At 41.1% G+C, this 16,179-nt stretch overlaps 1 protein-coding gene across 6 annotated transcripts; it reads left to right on the top strand.

Annotated features, from left to right (window-relative positions):
• Positions 1-1,781: 1,781 nt before the first annotated feature.
• si:dkeyp-97a10.2 (uncharacterized) lies at positions 1,782-10,230 on the top strand. 6 transcript variants are annotated; one of them, XM_017453145.2, is made up of 7 exons: positions 1,782-1,954; positions 2,655-2,745; positions 3,746-3,798; positions 5,191-5,535; positions 8,368-8,604; positions 9,247-9,343; positions 9,981-10,230. In XM_017453145.2, the coding sequence occupies exons 2-7, from the start codon at positions 2,717-2,719 to the stop codon at positions 10,039-10,041; spliced, it is 822 nt and encodes a 273-aa protein (XP_017308634.1). In that variant the 5' UTR covers positions 1,782-1,954; positions 2,655-2,716; the 3' UTR covers positions 10,042-10,230. The 6 variants fall into 6 exon arrangements, 5 of the variants coding, with proteins under 5 accessions (XP_017308634.1, XP_017308637.1, XP_017308635.1 ...); XR_001810278.2 differs by lacking the exon at positions 1,782-1,954 and adding an exon at positions 1,992-2,260 and having other exon boundaries at positions 8,368-8,561; XM_017453144.2 differs by lacking the exon at positions 1,782-1,954 and adding an exon at positions 1,992-2,203.
• Positions 10,231-16,179: the final 5,949 nt, after the last annotated feature.

Genomic DNA, 16,179 nt, shown 5'->3' with positions numbered 1-16,179 from the left:
GTATTTTTACATATTTGTGATGAATAGAAGTGTACTGTATCAATGGATATGTCAAATATATGGGTAATATTTTATAGTATAAAACTACATGCTTTGTGATCTTTCTTTAGTATTATTATGATTATTATCTTTTTTTTTTAACCAATCTTATACTGAAAGGCCCGGTGTGGCTGCATTTTTTTTCATGCCAATCAATCAGAAGCCACACCATGGATCACAGATGGGATAAGATTCTCATGCGGTGTGTTTTCCTTTCTCATTTAAAACAAAAGGTTCTATTTTGATCTCGGCCGTCCATCGATCATTCTTACAATAGTCCTCTGCCTTTTCCACGTGGTCTTTAGCAAACTGCAGACGGGCAGCAACGTTCTTTTTGGACGGCTGCGTTTTTCTTGTAACCCTGCCAAGCACACTGAGCACAGGTTGGGCAATAGTGGAGAGGGTAACCATGGTCTCGAATTTCCTCCATGTGTAAACACATCTGTCTGGCTGATGGACTCTTTAGAGACGGTTTTGTAAACCGTGTAAACTTTTACACCCTGATGTGCAACATGTTTTATTTTTTTCCCCTGAGGTCCTCAGAATTCCCCTTTTTTCGTGCCATGATACATTTCCATGACCACATGTTGTGAGGATCAGACTTTAATAGATCCTTATTCTTTAAATAAAACTAGACACTCACCCACTCCTGACCTCGCATGTTTTAATTGGGTTCTCTCTGTCTACTTTTAGGACTTGTGTGAAAATCTGATGATTGTTTTGGGTCGTATTCATGCAGAAATAGAGAACATTCTAATATGGGGTTAGAAATGTTTCATAGTTCCAAATAATTAGATTACAATCCACAAATAAATGTAGTGAGATTTACAAAGATTAAACAAATCCACAAATGCATTGAATGAGATCCACAAATATGTTAGTAGTTTCACAAAAATAAGTTAAATTGATCAATTAAATTTATTTTTGTGGTGCAAAGGTTCCCCTCCTGATTGTGAAACAAAACGTGATTGGTCGGCGCGAGAACGTGCTACGATTGGTCCGTGCGATGTGGTGGTTATCTGATAGACAGTACTCGAAGTCCAGCTATTTGTGGATTTATGTACACTCTTGACCCTAGATATGTTTTTAAAAAATCCACAAACGCACAGGAAGCGATCCACAAATGACTGCAAAGCAGAGCTGTTTGTGACGTATTTGTAAATCTCATTTTATTTTTTGTCAATTTAATTTATTTTTGTGAAACTACTAACATATTTGTGGATATCATTCGGTGAATTTGTTGAGTTTTAGTAAATCTCACTACATTTATTTGTGGATCGTAACCTATTTATTTTGGAATTATGAAACAATTCTAACCCCATCCTCAAAAGGGAGTCACAAACTTTCAAGCACCACTGTAACTGCTTATCCAACCAAACACAAGATCTCAGTAAGTCCTTGAGAACTTATTCCTTATCGTCACTCCTTCAATACGAAACTGCAGGTGTAAAGACGTGTCGCAGAGCAAAATACGTCACAGTCTGTTTTATAGTAGGGTTGTATGCTGGGTCGGAAGGTTGCCATGACAACCCTGACACTGTACTGTTTAGTTCGGAAGTACTGGGATACCAGTATTGTATCGACATTACATTAGGCTAATATTGAAATGATAATGCCTAAATGACACGACATAGTGTTGGTCATTACTTTTGGTATCAGTTTGACGTGAAAAAAAAAAGCCAAATTAAAACAGACATGCTGTTGAAGGATCTGGCAACCGCGGGGATGTGGGCGTGGCTTTGTTGCTCTGAGGTTTCATCCCACCGCGCCTGTGATTGTGTTCCACTCAAGCGGAATTTGCCTCAGCAGGCTGTCTGATTATATCTGATTATTGACATGATTAGACATTCCTGCTTAATTTGATGCACTGTTAATTTTTGATAGTCGTTTGGACCTCCTTGGTCACTCCAGCCAGGTAAGACTTCTATTACACTGATGGTTTCTGTGCTGCTTTGCTGTGGAGGTTGTATCATATTAATATTTAATTCTGATCATATAACAGATTTGACTTGCAGGTGAGACAGGAAGGACAACAACTAGAGACGAGTGCTGTATATATTTTCACCAGATGCGTATGTAGATTTAAAAAAAAAAAAAAAAAAAAAAAAGCATGGGAGTTAAAGTGTGTGCAAGAACTCGAGAGGACCAGAGGCAGTGTTGCCAGGTGTGTTAGAAATCTCTGGATGACGTCATGGATTCATTTGCATCATCAAGATCATTTGTATGTCCAAACTTGTTACATGAAGAAGGGGGGGGGGGGGGGGGGGGGGGGTAATAGAGATTCTTGCAGAATTTGTAATGGTTATAATGGGAATTGTATTGGTTATAATGGAAACTGTAATGGTCGCTGTGGGTCCCTACTGGTAAATTGGGTTCTATGTGGCATGTTATGTATAGTGGCTACTATCGAGGACTGGTAATGGTTTGTAATTGTATTTGCAGTGGAAACCATTAGAATTTCCAAGATGGTCTTCTGTTGTTTTGGGTTTGTTTTCAGCAGGGAATAAAACAAGACTTTTGTCAGAATAAAAAATATATAAAAATATATATATAAATATATAAAGAAATGTGTATTTGGTCATCTCACCACAGTAGTTATTTGCATATTTATCAAGGTTTATCAAGGAGACAAAATGAAGCAATGGGCATGAGTAGTTGAGAAATAGACACAAAGGACATGGATGGAATGACTCGCTTATATTGCTTGTAAGTATCACCAAGAAGAGAGTTTAAAATGAAAAAGTAAGAAGTGTGCAGGTGGGATGATAATGGTGATCTGTGGTTGGTCAGTGGGAAATATGGTGATCGGTGGTTGGTCGTTTGGAACAATGGTGCTCAGTGATTGGTGGTTGGGAACAATGGTGCTCAGTGATTGGTGGTTGGGAACAATGGTGCTCAGTGATTGGTGGTTGGGAACAATGGTGCTCAGTGATTGGTGGTTGGGAACAATGGTGCTCAGTGATTGGTGGTTGGGAACAATGGTGCTCAGTGATTGGTGGTTGGGAACAATGGTGCTCAGTGATTGGTGGTGGGCTTAGTGCTTCACACTTCCAGGGTTGGGGGTCCGATTCCCGCAACGGCCCTGTGTGTGCGGAATTTGCATGTTCTGTGCTTCGGGGGTTTCCTCCCCAGTCCAAAGACATGCACTGTAGACTGATTGTCCAAAAGTGTCTGTAGTGTACGAATGTGTGTGTGATTGTGTCCTGCGATGGACCGGCACTCTCCATGGTGCCCCCCACCTTGTTCCCCAAAATTGGCAAGTTGGCAGGTCTAGCAGATCATCCATCCATCCGTCTTCTATACTGCTTACCCTACTGGGTCACGGGGAACCTGGGAGCATGGGGCACAAAGCGGGGTACACCCTGGACAGGGTGCCAATCCATCGCAGGGCACAAATCACACACACACATTCATATTCCACCGGAGTACCCGGAGAGAACATGCAAACTCCGCACACACAGGGTAGCAGCAGAAGCAGGATTCGAACCCCATGGTGGCAAATGTGCCACCATGTGCCCCAGACAGTAGTCATGAAGCAAAAATCCAAATTATACAATCTTTGTCATGCACTGAAAACAACAATGAGGAGTATTCTCATGGACACACCTAGAGACACACACACACACACACACACACACACACACACACACAGGAATGAAGCTGCGGGTGGTGACGGAAATAGTGATTCTTTCTGTTTTTCAGCTAGCATGGACCTGGGATCCCCCTGTTTCCTGGCCAGCATCCTGTTACAAGCATTTGGTGAGATTTTGAAAATGCTCCCTCATCTCTGAAACCACGGATCCAGTCCAGAACTCCGAACACATCTGATGTAGATGAATACCTGGAATGGGTTGTTTACACTGCTGGACAGAACAAAAAAATGTGGAGTTGATTCACAATTTTAGATGTCAGTGATCGAGTGATGGTTTTCAGACAAATCACAGTTTAAAATTTGCTCAGTTCACTATAGAAATAAACAATCCATCCATCCATCCATCTTCTATACCGCTCATCCTTTTCAGGGTCACGGGGAAACCTGGAGCCTATCCCAGGAAGCATCGAGCACAAGGCGGGGTACACCCTGGACAGGGTGCCAATAGAAATAAACAATGCATCTCAAAAACAGAAGTGAACATGTTGTTTTCTGGATAAACTGCCACCTGGTTGCATGCACAGTCATACCGGCGAAGCCAATTCCATGATCTCCACATAAGTACGTGGATTAGATTATGTGTAACAACAAAAACGAAATATTGCACAGTTAATAGTTTAATCTTTTAAGATTCTTCATTTAAGACAAGGGTTCGCAAACGTTTTGAAACCAGACACTCCTTAAAATGCTAACGTAAATGCTGTGCACTCTCTGAACACAACTAGATAAATATTAGGCTCAGATTAATTCAATTTAAACAGTGCTAACCGAGAAATTTAACACAAAAACCCTAGCATGTGTCAGAGGGGTTGTCCCCCCCCCCGATGTGTGCCAAGCAAGAGGAAGACACAAAACAAGTGTGTAATGCTAATTAATAATAAACAGCTCCTCCATTTTTAATTTTTTTTTTAACCAGTCAAACAGACCACAGTTTGGCGAACACGATTGAGGCATTTTCAGCTAAAGGGGGTCAAAGCAAGGGGTCAAAGGTCATAAATATGATGGCTAAACCTTAGATATCGTCACTTCCATAACAGACTTATTTTTTTTGACCAAACTATATAGCACTGACTTTGCTAGAAAAAAAAAGTTGTGTCGTTTCCTCTGAAAGCTGTGAAATTAAGTTAATTGGTGGTTGTTCGATAAACGTCGTCTTCCGTTCCGCTGCGTTCTGTTGTCCTGTTTTCGAATTTGGAGAATTAATGTGTTGTTCCTCGATCAATAGATCCGGCTCGCTGATTTTTCAGGAACCGCTTAAAAACAGGACACATCTTCAATATTCAATTAAGTGGAAAAGGAAAAAAAAAAAAAAAAAAAAAAAAAAGATTTTGAGAAAAGGTATCATCGTTGATGTTGAGATTCTTGCAATTGTATATATATATATATATATATATATATATATATATATATATTTTTTTTTTTAACGTGTGAATAAACAGCACATGATTTATGAATAACGTGATTGAGTGTTCTTGTACTATTGTTGTTCGCCCAAACAGTTCTCCCGAGCTGCCTCAGTGTTTCGGTTCGTTTCCCGAGCCAGCAGACCGTCTACGTGGTGACTGGGCAGAATTTGGTCCTGCAGGCTGAGATCGAGTTGTCCCAGGGGGATCACGTCGCCAAGGTCACATGGGAGCGTGAAGTCGAGGGAAAAAGGAATTCTGGGAAAAGCGTGGTGGCTGAATATCCTGCTAAAAGCTCAGAAGGCCGGGTGATCGTTGAGAAGGGCGGGTCTGTGATGACGTTACGGGACTACCAGGGAACGGACAACGGCGTGTACACGGTCACCGTCCGAGACCAGAAAGGAGGTCAGAGTTCGGCACGCTGCACCGTCCACGAGTACGGTATGAAGTTTTTCCAGTTTTCAAATGTGGTAGTCAAGCCGTTTCGTCCTTTTTAAATACGGATAGCGTAATCCATATAAACTGACTCGGCGCACTGACCCCAGCTTCCTGGCATGCTGGGGTATGTGGGGGAAAAAAAGAATTTCACTGTGCTGTAGTGCATGTGTGACCAATCAAGACTCCTTACCATGATCATTATCATTAGCATGACTGCAGCTAAATGTTTCCGCTAACTGTTGATCAGTCCTGCACGCCGGCTTGGAGGAATTTTATCTCGTTCCTCAGTACAGAACAGCTTCAACTCTGGGATGTTGGTGTGTTTCCTCACATGAACTGCTTGCTTCAGGTCCTTCCACTACATCTCTACTGGATTAAGATCAGGACTTTGACTTGGCCATTCCAGAACATTCACTTCATTCTTCTTTAACTGTTCTAAGGTAGAACGACTGACTTTCTCTTAAGATCGAGTTCATAAACAGATGTCCTGGATATTTTCCTTCAGAATTTGCTGGTATTATTTAGAATTCATCGTTCCATCAATGACAGCGAGTCGTCTTGGACCAGATGCAGCAACACGGACCCAAACCATGACACTACCACCACCATGTTTCAAGATGAGATACGGTTCTTACGCTGGAATGCAGTGACTTTTTCTCCTTGCAACCCTGCCATGCACACCATTGTGGCCCAGTGTTCTCCTGAACTTATGAACATTAACATTAGTCAATGTGAGAGAGGCCTTTAGTTGCTTAGAATTTCCCTGGATTCCTTTGGACTTCAAAGGCTATTACATTTCCGGAGTAATCATTCTTCGTCCCCACTCCTGGGGAGGGTAATTTCCTCTGTTTGTACACAGACCTCCTTGAATTTCCTCCATTTGTACACAATCTGGCTGACTGTAACTCTTTCCAGCCTGACCCAGCATGAACAACGTTTTTTTTTTTTTTTTTGGGGGGGGGGTCCTCAGAAATCTCCTTTGTTAATCTCCAGTATAGAAAATTCATCAGCAACTTCTGATCAGATTGAAGAATTGAACAGTAAATGCCCACCATGCAGTAATTCTGGACGTCAAGCGTAGTCGATGTAAACAACCCAGAAGCAGTTTAAAAGTCATCCATGCATTAAAACTGCTACCAATGGACGTGATTACAAATAACAAACAAGCTGCCTTACAGGAAGGTTGAAGACAATAACCGGAAATAACAGTAGCAGCCCATGACTTGTTTGTCCCGGTTATAATCAACTTGTAACTACCATAATTAGAAGATGCCCAGAACGATCTAATGTTACGTCCATGTCTTCACTTAACGGTGCGGCTTAGTAACGTCCATAAAGATCTAATCCTGAAGAAAGTTTGTCAGTTCTTAGGAATAAACACTTCGATTTAACGTTGTGGTTAAGACAAGTTAGTCCCTGTCCTCACCCGTGTGTGTTACAGATGCAATACACAGACAACCCCACAAAACAAACCCAAAGTGTAGCCCGTCAATTCACCGAGCAAACAAAACGTACCCGAGACCGAGCGCTCGAACGACTGCGCCTTCTTCCATCACGTTAAACGAATCTCACGAATAACTTCACCACATCAACGATTAGTCTTCGTTCATCTGGTGTCCGCTGTACAAGTTCCCGCATATGAGCTGTTGCTATAGAAACAACCAGACTGGGTTAGAATGGGATCTCAATCCATCTAAGCAGAAACGACCAATTTTCAAGCGTATGATTAAAATCTTAGCAGGATACAACACAGATACAACACAGATACAAGACGTCCCGTGGGTCATTTTGGGCAGTAGACCGTAGTCCCGTTCACACGTGACGTTACTCAGACGATAAATATTGCCCGTTTATTGTTCGGGAACGACCTAAAAAAAAAAGGTCATCCTGATTGAAATCCCTTGTCGCATGACACAGACGTAAAGCGGTTCGTTTAGTAGGAGTTAATCGAGACGGTGGATCGTCATCCGTGTATCTGAGTAACGTGTGTAGTTCTACTGATGAGGATCTGGCGAAGCGGTTCAATCAGACGAGTGAGGATGAAACCTCTTCAAGGTTAGAACACGAGCAAAAGACACATCACTTTCCTAATCCTAGGTCAAGGGTGGTCCAAGCTTATCCGGAAAGGGCCGGTGTGGGTGCTGGTTTTCCTTCCAACCACACAGGAGCTACACCCGAGTCTACCTCTTTAATCAGTCGATCCTGGCTTTCAATAGACTCGGGTGTGGCTTCTGCTTGGTTGGAATGAAAACCCGCACCCACACCCCTGGTCTAGACAATTTAACGATTTCAGTGCCTGAGGCGTTCATGAGACAGGAATTACTTTCAGGAATGTTTTACAGGAAGGACCTGTATTTAGTATTTTTACACGTTAACAGCACGTCACGAAGCATTTATTCCTCTTATACCACGGCAGTTCGTCAACACGAAGAAACATTATTTTCTATCCATTTATAGCTACGTTTAACGTCGAGGAATGTCCGCAGACCTTTCTTTCTCGTCATCACAATGGTTCCTTCAAACTCCTGCTGGCCTTCCAAAACAACATCTCAAAGAAGACAATTACACGGGTTTTGTTTTCGTTTCTTCATGTTTCCACGTAAAGAACCAGGACGGATTTTAGTTCCTTTTAGAACCTTCTCAGGTTCTGCTCCAGGGTACAGTAGGAACTTCTCTCTGGGGCAGCAGTTTTTTAAATGTTAATATTTATTACACTTTTATTTTCGATGCTTTTGATGAGCTAACTGTAGTTTTAGGTGACACTTATAGATGTAAATAAGTTCTTGGACGCAGCGTCATTGCGTGTGTGTGTGTGTGTGTGTGTGTGTGTGTCAGAGGCCGTGCACCATGTGTCAGTGATGGTGAACGTGTCGCACTCCAGCCTGCACTGCATGGAAGCCTGGGGGACGGAGCCCGTCTTCCGTTGGCTCCACGAGAAAGTCGCGGTGACGGAGGCCGTGGGCCGCGTGTCAGCGGACGGCAGCTCTCTGTACCTGAACACGGCGCTGTGTGGCCACTTCACCTGCATGGTGAGCAACAAGCTGGGCCACAGCTCGGCTACCTACACGGCAGGTACGAGAGCGAGACAGGGAGGCGGGAGAACACGCATAAACAGCAGAAATACGGATATACTAGAGACATAGAGTGCACGAGACTTTCAGGAAAGAGAAGTAATTTGGAAAATCATTTTTTTGAAAGGCATCTGTGAATGTATCTTTTTAATTCGGCGTTTAACTGAAAGTACTTCCTCTTACTTTTTAGTGCCTTCGACTTATTTTCATTTTACATTGTGTATTCAGCGATTTTTACGACTCGACGGTACAGCACTTGGAGCTACCGCACGTATGAAAAACTTGCTCTGTAAATGTTATTTATTTCGTTTAATTCATTTTTATTTCGTTTTAAAATCTTCTGTAATAGAGGGCTCCCGGGGGGTATAAACAGAAGCGCTCACCCTAGAGAGAGCCTGGCCAAGTTTGCTCTCTCGACTGACCGTGGCATCGCTGGGATTCGGACTGACGAGCTCTCGATGATGCTACGTGGCAGGAAGCCAAGAGCGCAAAATTGGCCGTGCTGTCTGGGTGGAAGGGGAATACACTCTGTTCCCCGCCACTCCGTGGGGGTCTGTGGCCTCATGTATACCAAAGAGGGCAGATATGTCTTTCCTCAGTATTTAGAAATGATGTGGCCTCTGTGTGTGTGTGTGTGTTCCAGAACCTTGTGAGAGAGAGAGCAGAGGAACCGCTGTAGCGGTTGTATGTCTCGTGCTCTTGCTGCTCGTGGCTGGAGGTTTGACCTTCCTGCTCTGGAGGTACACAAAAGTCAAGATACGACACGTTCACTAAACATCGAACATCTTCAACTAAATGCTTGCGGTTATAGAAAAATAAAATGAACGGAAGCTGATTTTCGTATAACAGCATGTTCCAGAACATTCTGTTCCTCTCGTACCACGGCAGCGTGCTAACGATTGCAATTAATTTATTAACGAAGGACACCGTGCTTTTTGTCCATTTCTAGTTACGTTGAATGTTGTTGAAGGCGAGCGTTTGTCTGTCTTGAATTGAAGAAGATGGTCACGTTGCCAAGAAAGCGGGAAATCCTCCGTCTTAAAAGTCCAGAACGTACTGGTACAAAGCGTAAACACTGGAGACTCCTTCCAGAAATTTTAAACAAATATCTTCCAGAAAACGTCACCATACATCAACGAGTATATGTTTTTCCCCGGGGATTATTTGTCTAGATTATGCAGCCAGACAGGTCCCTGTTAATTAACTGTTACTATAGAAACGACAAAGTATTAGAACAAGCGCATTAACCATAAACCTGCGATTTGACTCATTAGAATTGAGAATGTAATAACAGCATGTTCACAGGACAGAAATATAAAAATAAACAACTGATGAAGGACAAATGTCTTTTGTTGTTGTTGTTGTTGTTGTTTCCAGGAAACGCATGAGTTACAGTAATAGACGAGAGAGACTCCGGGAACCAGATGAGGACATTTAACCTCCACACTCAAGTCTGTGTGTCAGACTGAAACATAAATGGAAGAGACAAGAACTTAAGACTGTTGCCTCTTCTCCAAGCACTTGGATCATTGCAAAACATTCCAGATATGCTACCAGGGTTTTACTGGCTTTCAGTTACAGTCGGACAAGCCAAGGAGCGAAGATCTCTCTTTTTTTTTTTTTTTTTTTTTTTTTTTTAAAAAGGACCTTTACGAAGAAAAGAAAGCTGACGGTTTTGCAACTGTTTAAATCTTCAGAATAAGGAACAGCTTACTGTTATTTCATGTTTTTTTTTGTTTAGCTTGTTATTAGTCGTGTTCGCAGTTCATGTTAAGTTCTGTACATGTACTGCAATAAAAAAAGAGAAGACTTTTAAGGTATTTCAAAGTCCATGTTGTGTGACGAGTGAGTGATGGATGTGTTACGGCCCAGTCTAGGTTAGGCCGCACAGAGCAACCGGCTCGGGATTCAATGGAATTTGACCTTTAAATAAGGGAAGGCAGGAATAACACAAAATTATATACATATAACTGTACAATGAACCAAATCAGGCGTAACTTCAGGGTGGGCCAAGGCCAAAATAATGCTATTGTTAGGTAGCTAGCTTACCGAAAAGGAAAATAACAACGAAAATACAAGGACTTCCCAAACTACCTAAGCCAAAAACAGAGACAAAGGACCCGCTCCCAAAAGAAATGGCCACCACACCCCTACTGCCGGTGAACCAAGTGAACATGTATATAATGCTGAATAGAATGCACGAACAGGGACAGGGACGACCAAACTCGAAGTCCACAAACCAGGTAAAAGTCAAAAAACAGAATTTGATAGTCACAAGGGCGAGCAACACAAACCAAACAATCTCCCAACAACAAATCACACGTAACCACCTCCAACATCCTACACCATTCTCACTCCTCTTCCTCTTTATACATGGTCGTCAATCAGTGATGTCATCCTGGGAGGCGGGAGCAAGGCACGCTAGGGAAGGCTGGAAACTCTGGGAGGGAGTTCAACCTGCAGACAAAATATGGCACAGCACACACACACACACAAAAAACAACTTCCCATACCAAAGATAGCGGGTTGTAACCAATGGATGTAGTGATGAGGGATGGATTGATGGTGTGAGGGATGGATGGATGTAGTGATGGAGTGATGAGGGATGGATGGATGGATGAAGTGAGGAATGGATGGATGTAGTGATGAGGGATGGATTGATAGTGTGAGGAATGGATGGATGTAGTGATGGAGTGATGAGGGATGGATGGATGTAGTGATGGAGTGATGAGGGATGGATTGATGGTGTGAGGAATGGATGGATGAAGTGATGGAGTGATGAGGGATGGATGGATGAAGTGAGGAATGGATGGATGTAGTGATGGAGTGATGAGGGATGGATGGATGAAGTGAGGAATGGATGGATGTAGTGATGAGGGATGGATTGATGTAGTGATGTAGTGATGAGGGATGGATGGATGTAGTGATGAGGGATGGATTGATGGTGTGAGGAATGGATGGATGTAGTGATGAGGGATGGATGGATGTAGTGATGAGGGATGGATTGATGTAGTGATGTAGTGATGAGGGATGGATGGATGTAGTGATGGAGTGATGAGGGATGGATTGATGGTGTGAAGAATGGATGGATGTAGTGATGGAGTGATGAGGGATGGATGGATGAAGTGAGGAATGGATGGATGTAGTGATGGAGTGATGAGGGATGGATGGATGTAGTGATGGAGTGATGAGGGATGGATTGAGTGTGTGAGGAATGGATGGATGTAGTGATGGAGTGATGGAGTGATGAGGGATGGATGGATGTAGTGATGGAGTGATGAGGGATGGATTGATAGTGTGAGGAATGGATGGATGTAGTGATGGAGTGATGAGGGATGGATGGATGTAGTGATGGAGTGATGAGGGATGGATGGATGTAGTGATGGAGTGATGAGGGATGGATGGATGAAGTGAGGAATGGATGGATTCTAATTTTGTGCTGAGCAGAAAAGCATCTGAGCGCACATGTTAAACCTGAGGCAGATGGGTTAGAACAGCAGAACCGCACCGGGTTCCACTTCCGTCAGCCAAGAACAGAACACCGAGGCTGCAGTGGGCACAGACTCACCAAAACCGGACAGCTGTAGACCGGATAAACACAGATGCAAATTGTTATTATTTTGTCTTATTTAGCGTCTGAATGGCGGTACTAAACGAAAAAAACTATTTACACCCATCATCCTGTTTAAAAGTTTACATCCCCACTGGCTCTTAATGTATCGTGTCGCCTTCTTGAGCATCAGTGAACATTTGCACCTTTCCTAACAGTCGTCCTCGGTGTGAAAAGACGGATCTCGCCATCGTGAATTCGGCTCGAATATGCAGACGCTGGAAAAGCAAAGAATGTGTAGGACCTGACGGATTCATGAAGAACGATCACGAAATATAAACACAGTCGTCGATCATCCAGGTAACACCACACGGCATTAATAATCAAGCGTGTGTAAACTTTTGAACGGGGTAATTGTTATAAATTCAGCTATTATCTCGTCTTGTGGACTTGTATGTAAACATCCATTATGTGAAATAGTTTATTCAGGACCGTACTAAATAAAAAACATGGGATTTCTATGATCCGTCTTATCTTGTTAAAAGTATTAAGATTTTGCAGATTCTGAAAGGAGTACAAGCTGTACAAGCGCATTAAGCCATCTTACTTGAACTCGGCCTCGGCTGGCAGACTTTACCTCTGACCCACATTCTAATCTCTATGAGATATAACCAGCTTTAGTTTCACTTTGAAATATGAGACAACAGGTTGATATTTTCTTGCGCTGGCTGGCTTTAAAGTCTGCAGGGTGGGACGGGGTCGGGATACGGTGTATACACAGCGTTTTATTTAAACAGTGGGTCTCAACATGGAATCCTGGGACTTCCAAGGGTCTGCTAAGTATAGCCAGATGCTCCATGTTTTGTTACAGTGGTGGGAATCACAAGCAATTATTTATTTATCTATTTTATTTGTAAAATGAAAGCTATTATAGGTAGGGGTCCAAGCAACCTAAGTCAACTCTTACTGATGGAAAGTTCAGGAATAGAAAGTGCCATCGCCCAAATAAAATAAATAAATAAAAAAAATTTTTTTATATATATATATATATATATATATATATATATATATATATATATATATATATATATATATATATATATATATATATATAAATAAAATAAATAAATATATATTTATTTATATTTATTTATTTTATATATTTGTTTATTTATTTATATATAAATAAATATATATATAATAAATATATATATATATTCTATATATATATTTATTTATTTTATTTATATATATATATATATATATATATATATGTATAAAATAAATAAAATAAATATATTATATATATCTAAATAAATATATTATATATATATATATATATGTATAAAATAAATAAAATAAATATATAATATATATATTAAATAAATATATTATATATATATATATATATATATATATATATATATATATATATATATATATATATATATATATATATATATATATATATATATATATATATTTGAAATGTTCAAGAAATAAATCCATACTGAGAGAACTTTATTTATTTATAGTTCAAGTCAAAAAGTTTAAAACCACTGCTCTAGATGAGGAATCGTACTGAAGTATAAGACCGTATACGCCTTTCTACATTCTGTCCGATTAAAATCGTAATAGTGATCAGGGTGTATAAAGTACAATCATATACTTGGCGTTTTTATTTGAAAAATGATAGATTGGCACCCCGTCCAGGGTGTCCCCCGCCTTCATGCCTCGAGTCCCCCGTGATAAGCGGTAATGTTTCAGGATAAGCGTTACAGGAAATGGATGGACGATCTATCCGCATGGTCAAACCCAAAACGTAAACATTTCAAGTCCATCGGAATTCAGTTCACGCTTCAGAAAATCAATTTAAGCCACAGAATGAAATCAGCCCAAATGGATCTCTTTAATTAAACAGCAGTTTAAATGCTGGTTTCCTTACACTCAGGGTCAGGGAGGAGTTTGTTAATGATGATCTAATTAGATTTCTGATTTCCATACCGAGTGCATTAAGGCAGAGAGCGGGCTACTACCTTGTCCGAGATGCTCCTTCTCCAAACGAAGTGCTTTATCAGTCCACCCATGGCTGCTTCCTCATAAATCACGGTCCTTGCTCAGGTGACCTGAGGCCAAAAGATTGATTTTAAATCAACAGAGAGCAAGTGTGTGCGCCACATCATACCAAAATATACACAAATCAGCCTTTTAGTCCACACCGGCTGTGTCAGAGGTGCGTTAAACATTTCGTAAAAACTCGAGTATACACGTCACGCTGTTAAAGCTTGCACAAACTGAAACATGACTCAAGCTAAACAGTTAGAATATACAGCGATAACGTTTGTAGTGCAATATTAAGTCGGCAGCTAGGGGGGGAAAAAACACAGAATCGGTTCCCACAGTAGTTAGAGACTTTCAAGAAAAGTCACACACACACACATTTTATATATTTTATATAAAGTGTAAATTAAATAGTCAGAAGAATATCTGGTTCCAATCCACTGAAACCGTCTGGAATTTTTTTTTTTTTTTTTTAACCAATATGTAGTAAGTAAAGATGTTCCGTATGTTTATAGTTACATTTAACGTTGTGGAACGTCTGCGAAACATGTTCCTGTGTTCCTGTTACAGCAGCCATTAACAGACATTCCTGGAGGAGGAGGAGGACGAGAAGAAGGACATGCAGCTTGTAATGCTACAGAGAAAACAAGTAACTGCAGGTGTTTTCCCATGGGAAACTTTAACCGACTTTTACAAATCAAACACAATTAAAACCATTCTGAGCAAACATCTCCTTACAGAAATCCAGAGCAATAATTACTCCCTATTCACGTGCGTTTACGGTATGTGGAGCATCTGCCCTTTAAGTCCCTGTGTGAGTTATTACAATAGAAATAATAATAATAATAATAATAATAATAATAATATACAAGAATGAGAGCATTAATATAAGCTTGCAGCTGGAACTACATTCAGAAAATGAATCAATTCCTTCTGACCAATCAGAATCAATAATCAGTCCATACAGGATTTTGCAGCTTTTTATATTTTTGTGATTGTTGAGGTCAAAACTTCTTGATTTTGCTGCAGATTTTTGTTTGTTTGTTTTTTCCCCTTTCGGAAACTACTCGTATCGGCGAAATTGCACGGTCTTTCGCGAGGTTTGCTGGTAAACGCGACCTTTTAGCTGTACTCACGTTCAACACGCGTGAATCTAAGAGGGCTCTGGCTGAATGCATCTCGTGATGATGTCACACGGCCCAAATTGGTGAAAAATCTGCAGTAAGTTGTAAAAATAAAGAAATAAATATAAATAAAAAACTGACTGCAAGCTCGTCAGAATATTATGGAGTTTCCTCGATTTTGCGTTCATTTCTGCGATCGCAAAATCCTGGAGCGACCGTATAATTCAACATCGCATGTCGACAGAAATGCATCAGGAAGACAGCCGGTCGTGTTTCTGGGATTTACCCGGAAAAAAAAAATAACCCTCTCATAAACCTCTAGAGGAACAGGAGGAAAAAAAATATTCAAGCTAATTTCCCAAGCTTTTATATCTGGGTAATTCAGCTTTGTAGCAAAAGCATAAACACTGCACAAATCATTTAAATATACCATAACATGATGAGACAAGTATCACGTTTAATGCTTTGTCGAACAGACCTCGTCCAGCATGGATGTAGAGGGAGTGAGCAGAAGCTTAAAGTCCCTGCGATGACAGACAGCTGGCACTGCCACGTACACCTGCCGGGAGCCTGATAAGAACTGACAAAAGGCTTAGTGTTCATCACAGGCCACACAACAGTGTAAACAAGAGCCTACTCACAAAGCCTCTGGCTGCATCCATCACTCCGGTCCCTCCGGGTTCCGCTTCCTGCTGGGGGACAACAGCAGACAACACGGGAGAGTTTTCCAAAACATGCTGCTCGCTCTCGTCCAGCTCTTCTCAGCCACGTGAGCACGTTCGCGAACAATTTGAAAACGGTCGTTTGGTTGATAACGAAATCGATGCGCTCCCAATAAATA

The sequence above is a fragment of the Ictalurus punctatus genome, chromosome 23 (genome assembly GCF_001660625.3).
Source record: "Ictalurus punctatus breed USDA103 chromosome 23, Coco_2.0, whole genome shotgun sequence".
Classification (NCBI taxonomy): domain Eukaryota; kingdom Metazoa; phylum Chordata; class Actinopteri; order Siluriformes; family Ictaluridae; genus Ictalurus; species Ictalurus punctatus.
Note: the sequence above shows the minus strand (reverse complement) of the source record. Positions and strands in the feature narration are given on the sequence as shown.

What these genes read in the sequence shown, in the direction of transcription:
- si:dkeyp-97a10.2 (XM_017453145.2), top strand. Translation starts at nt 2,717, where the DNA reads ATGGATGGAATGACTCGCTTATATTGCTT. An exon ending in ATGACTCGCTTATATTGCTT is followed by an intron (nt 2,746 to 3,745) that starts GTAAGTATCACC and finishes TTTTTCAGCTAG; the next exon opens with CATGGACCTGGGATCCCCCT. An exon ending in CTCGGCTACCTACACGGCAG is followed by an intron (nt 8,605 to 9,246) that starts GTACGAGAGCGA and finishes TGTGTGTTCCAG; the next exon opens with AACCTTGTGAGAGAGAGAGC.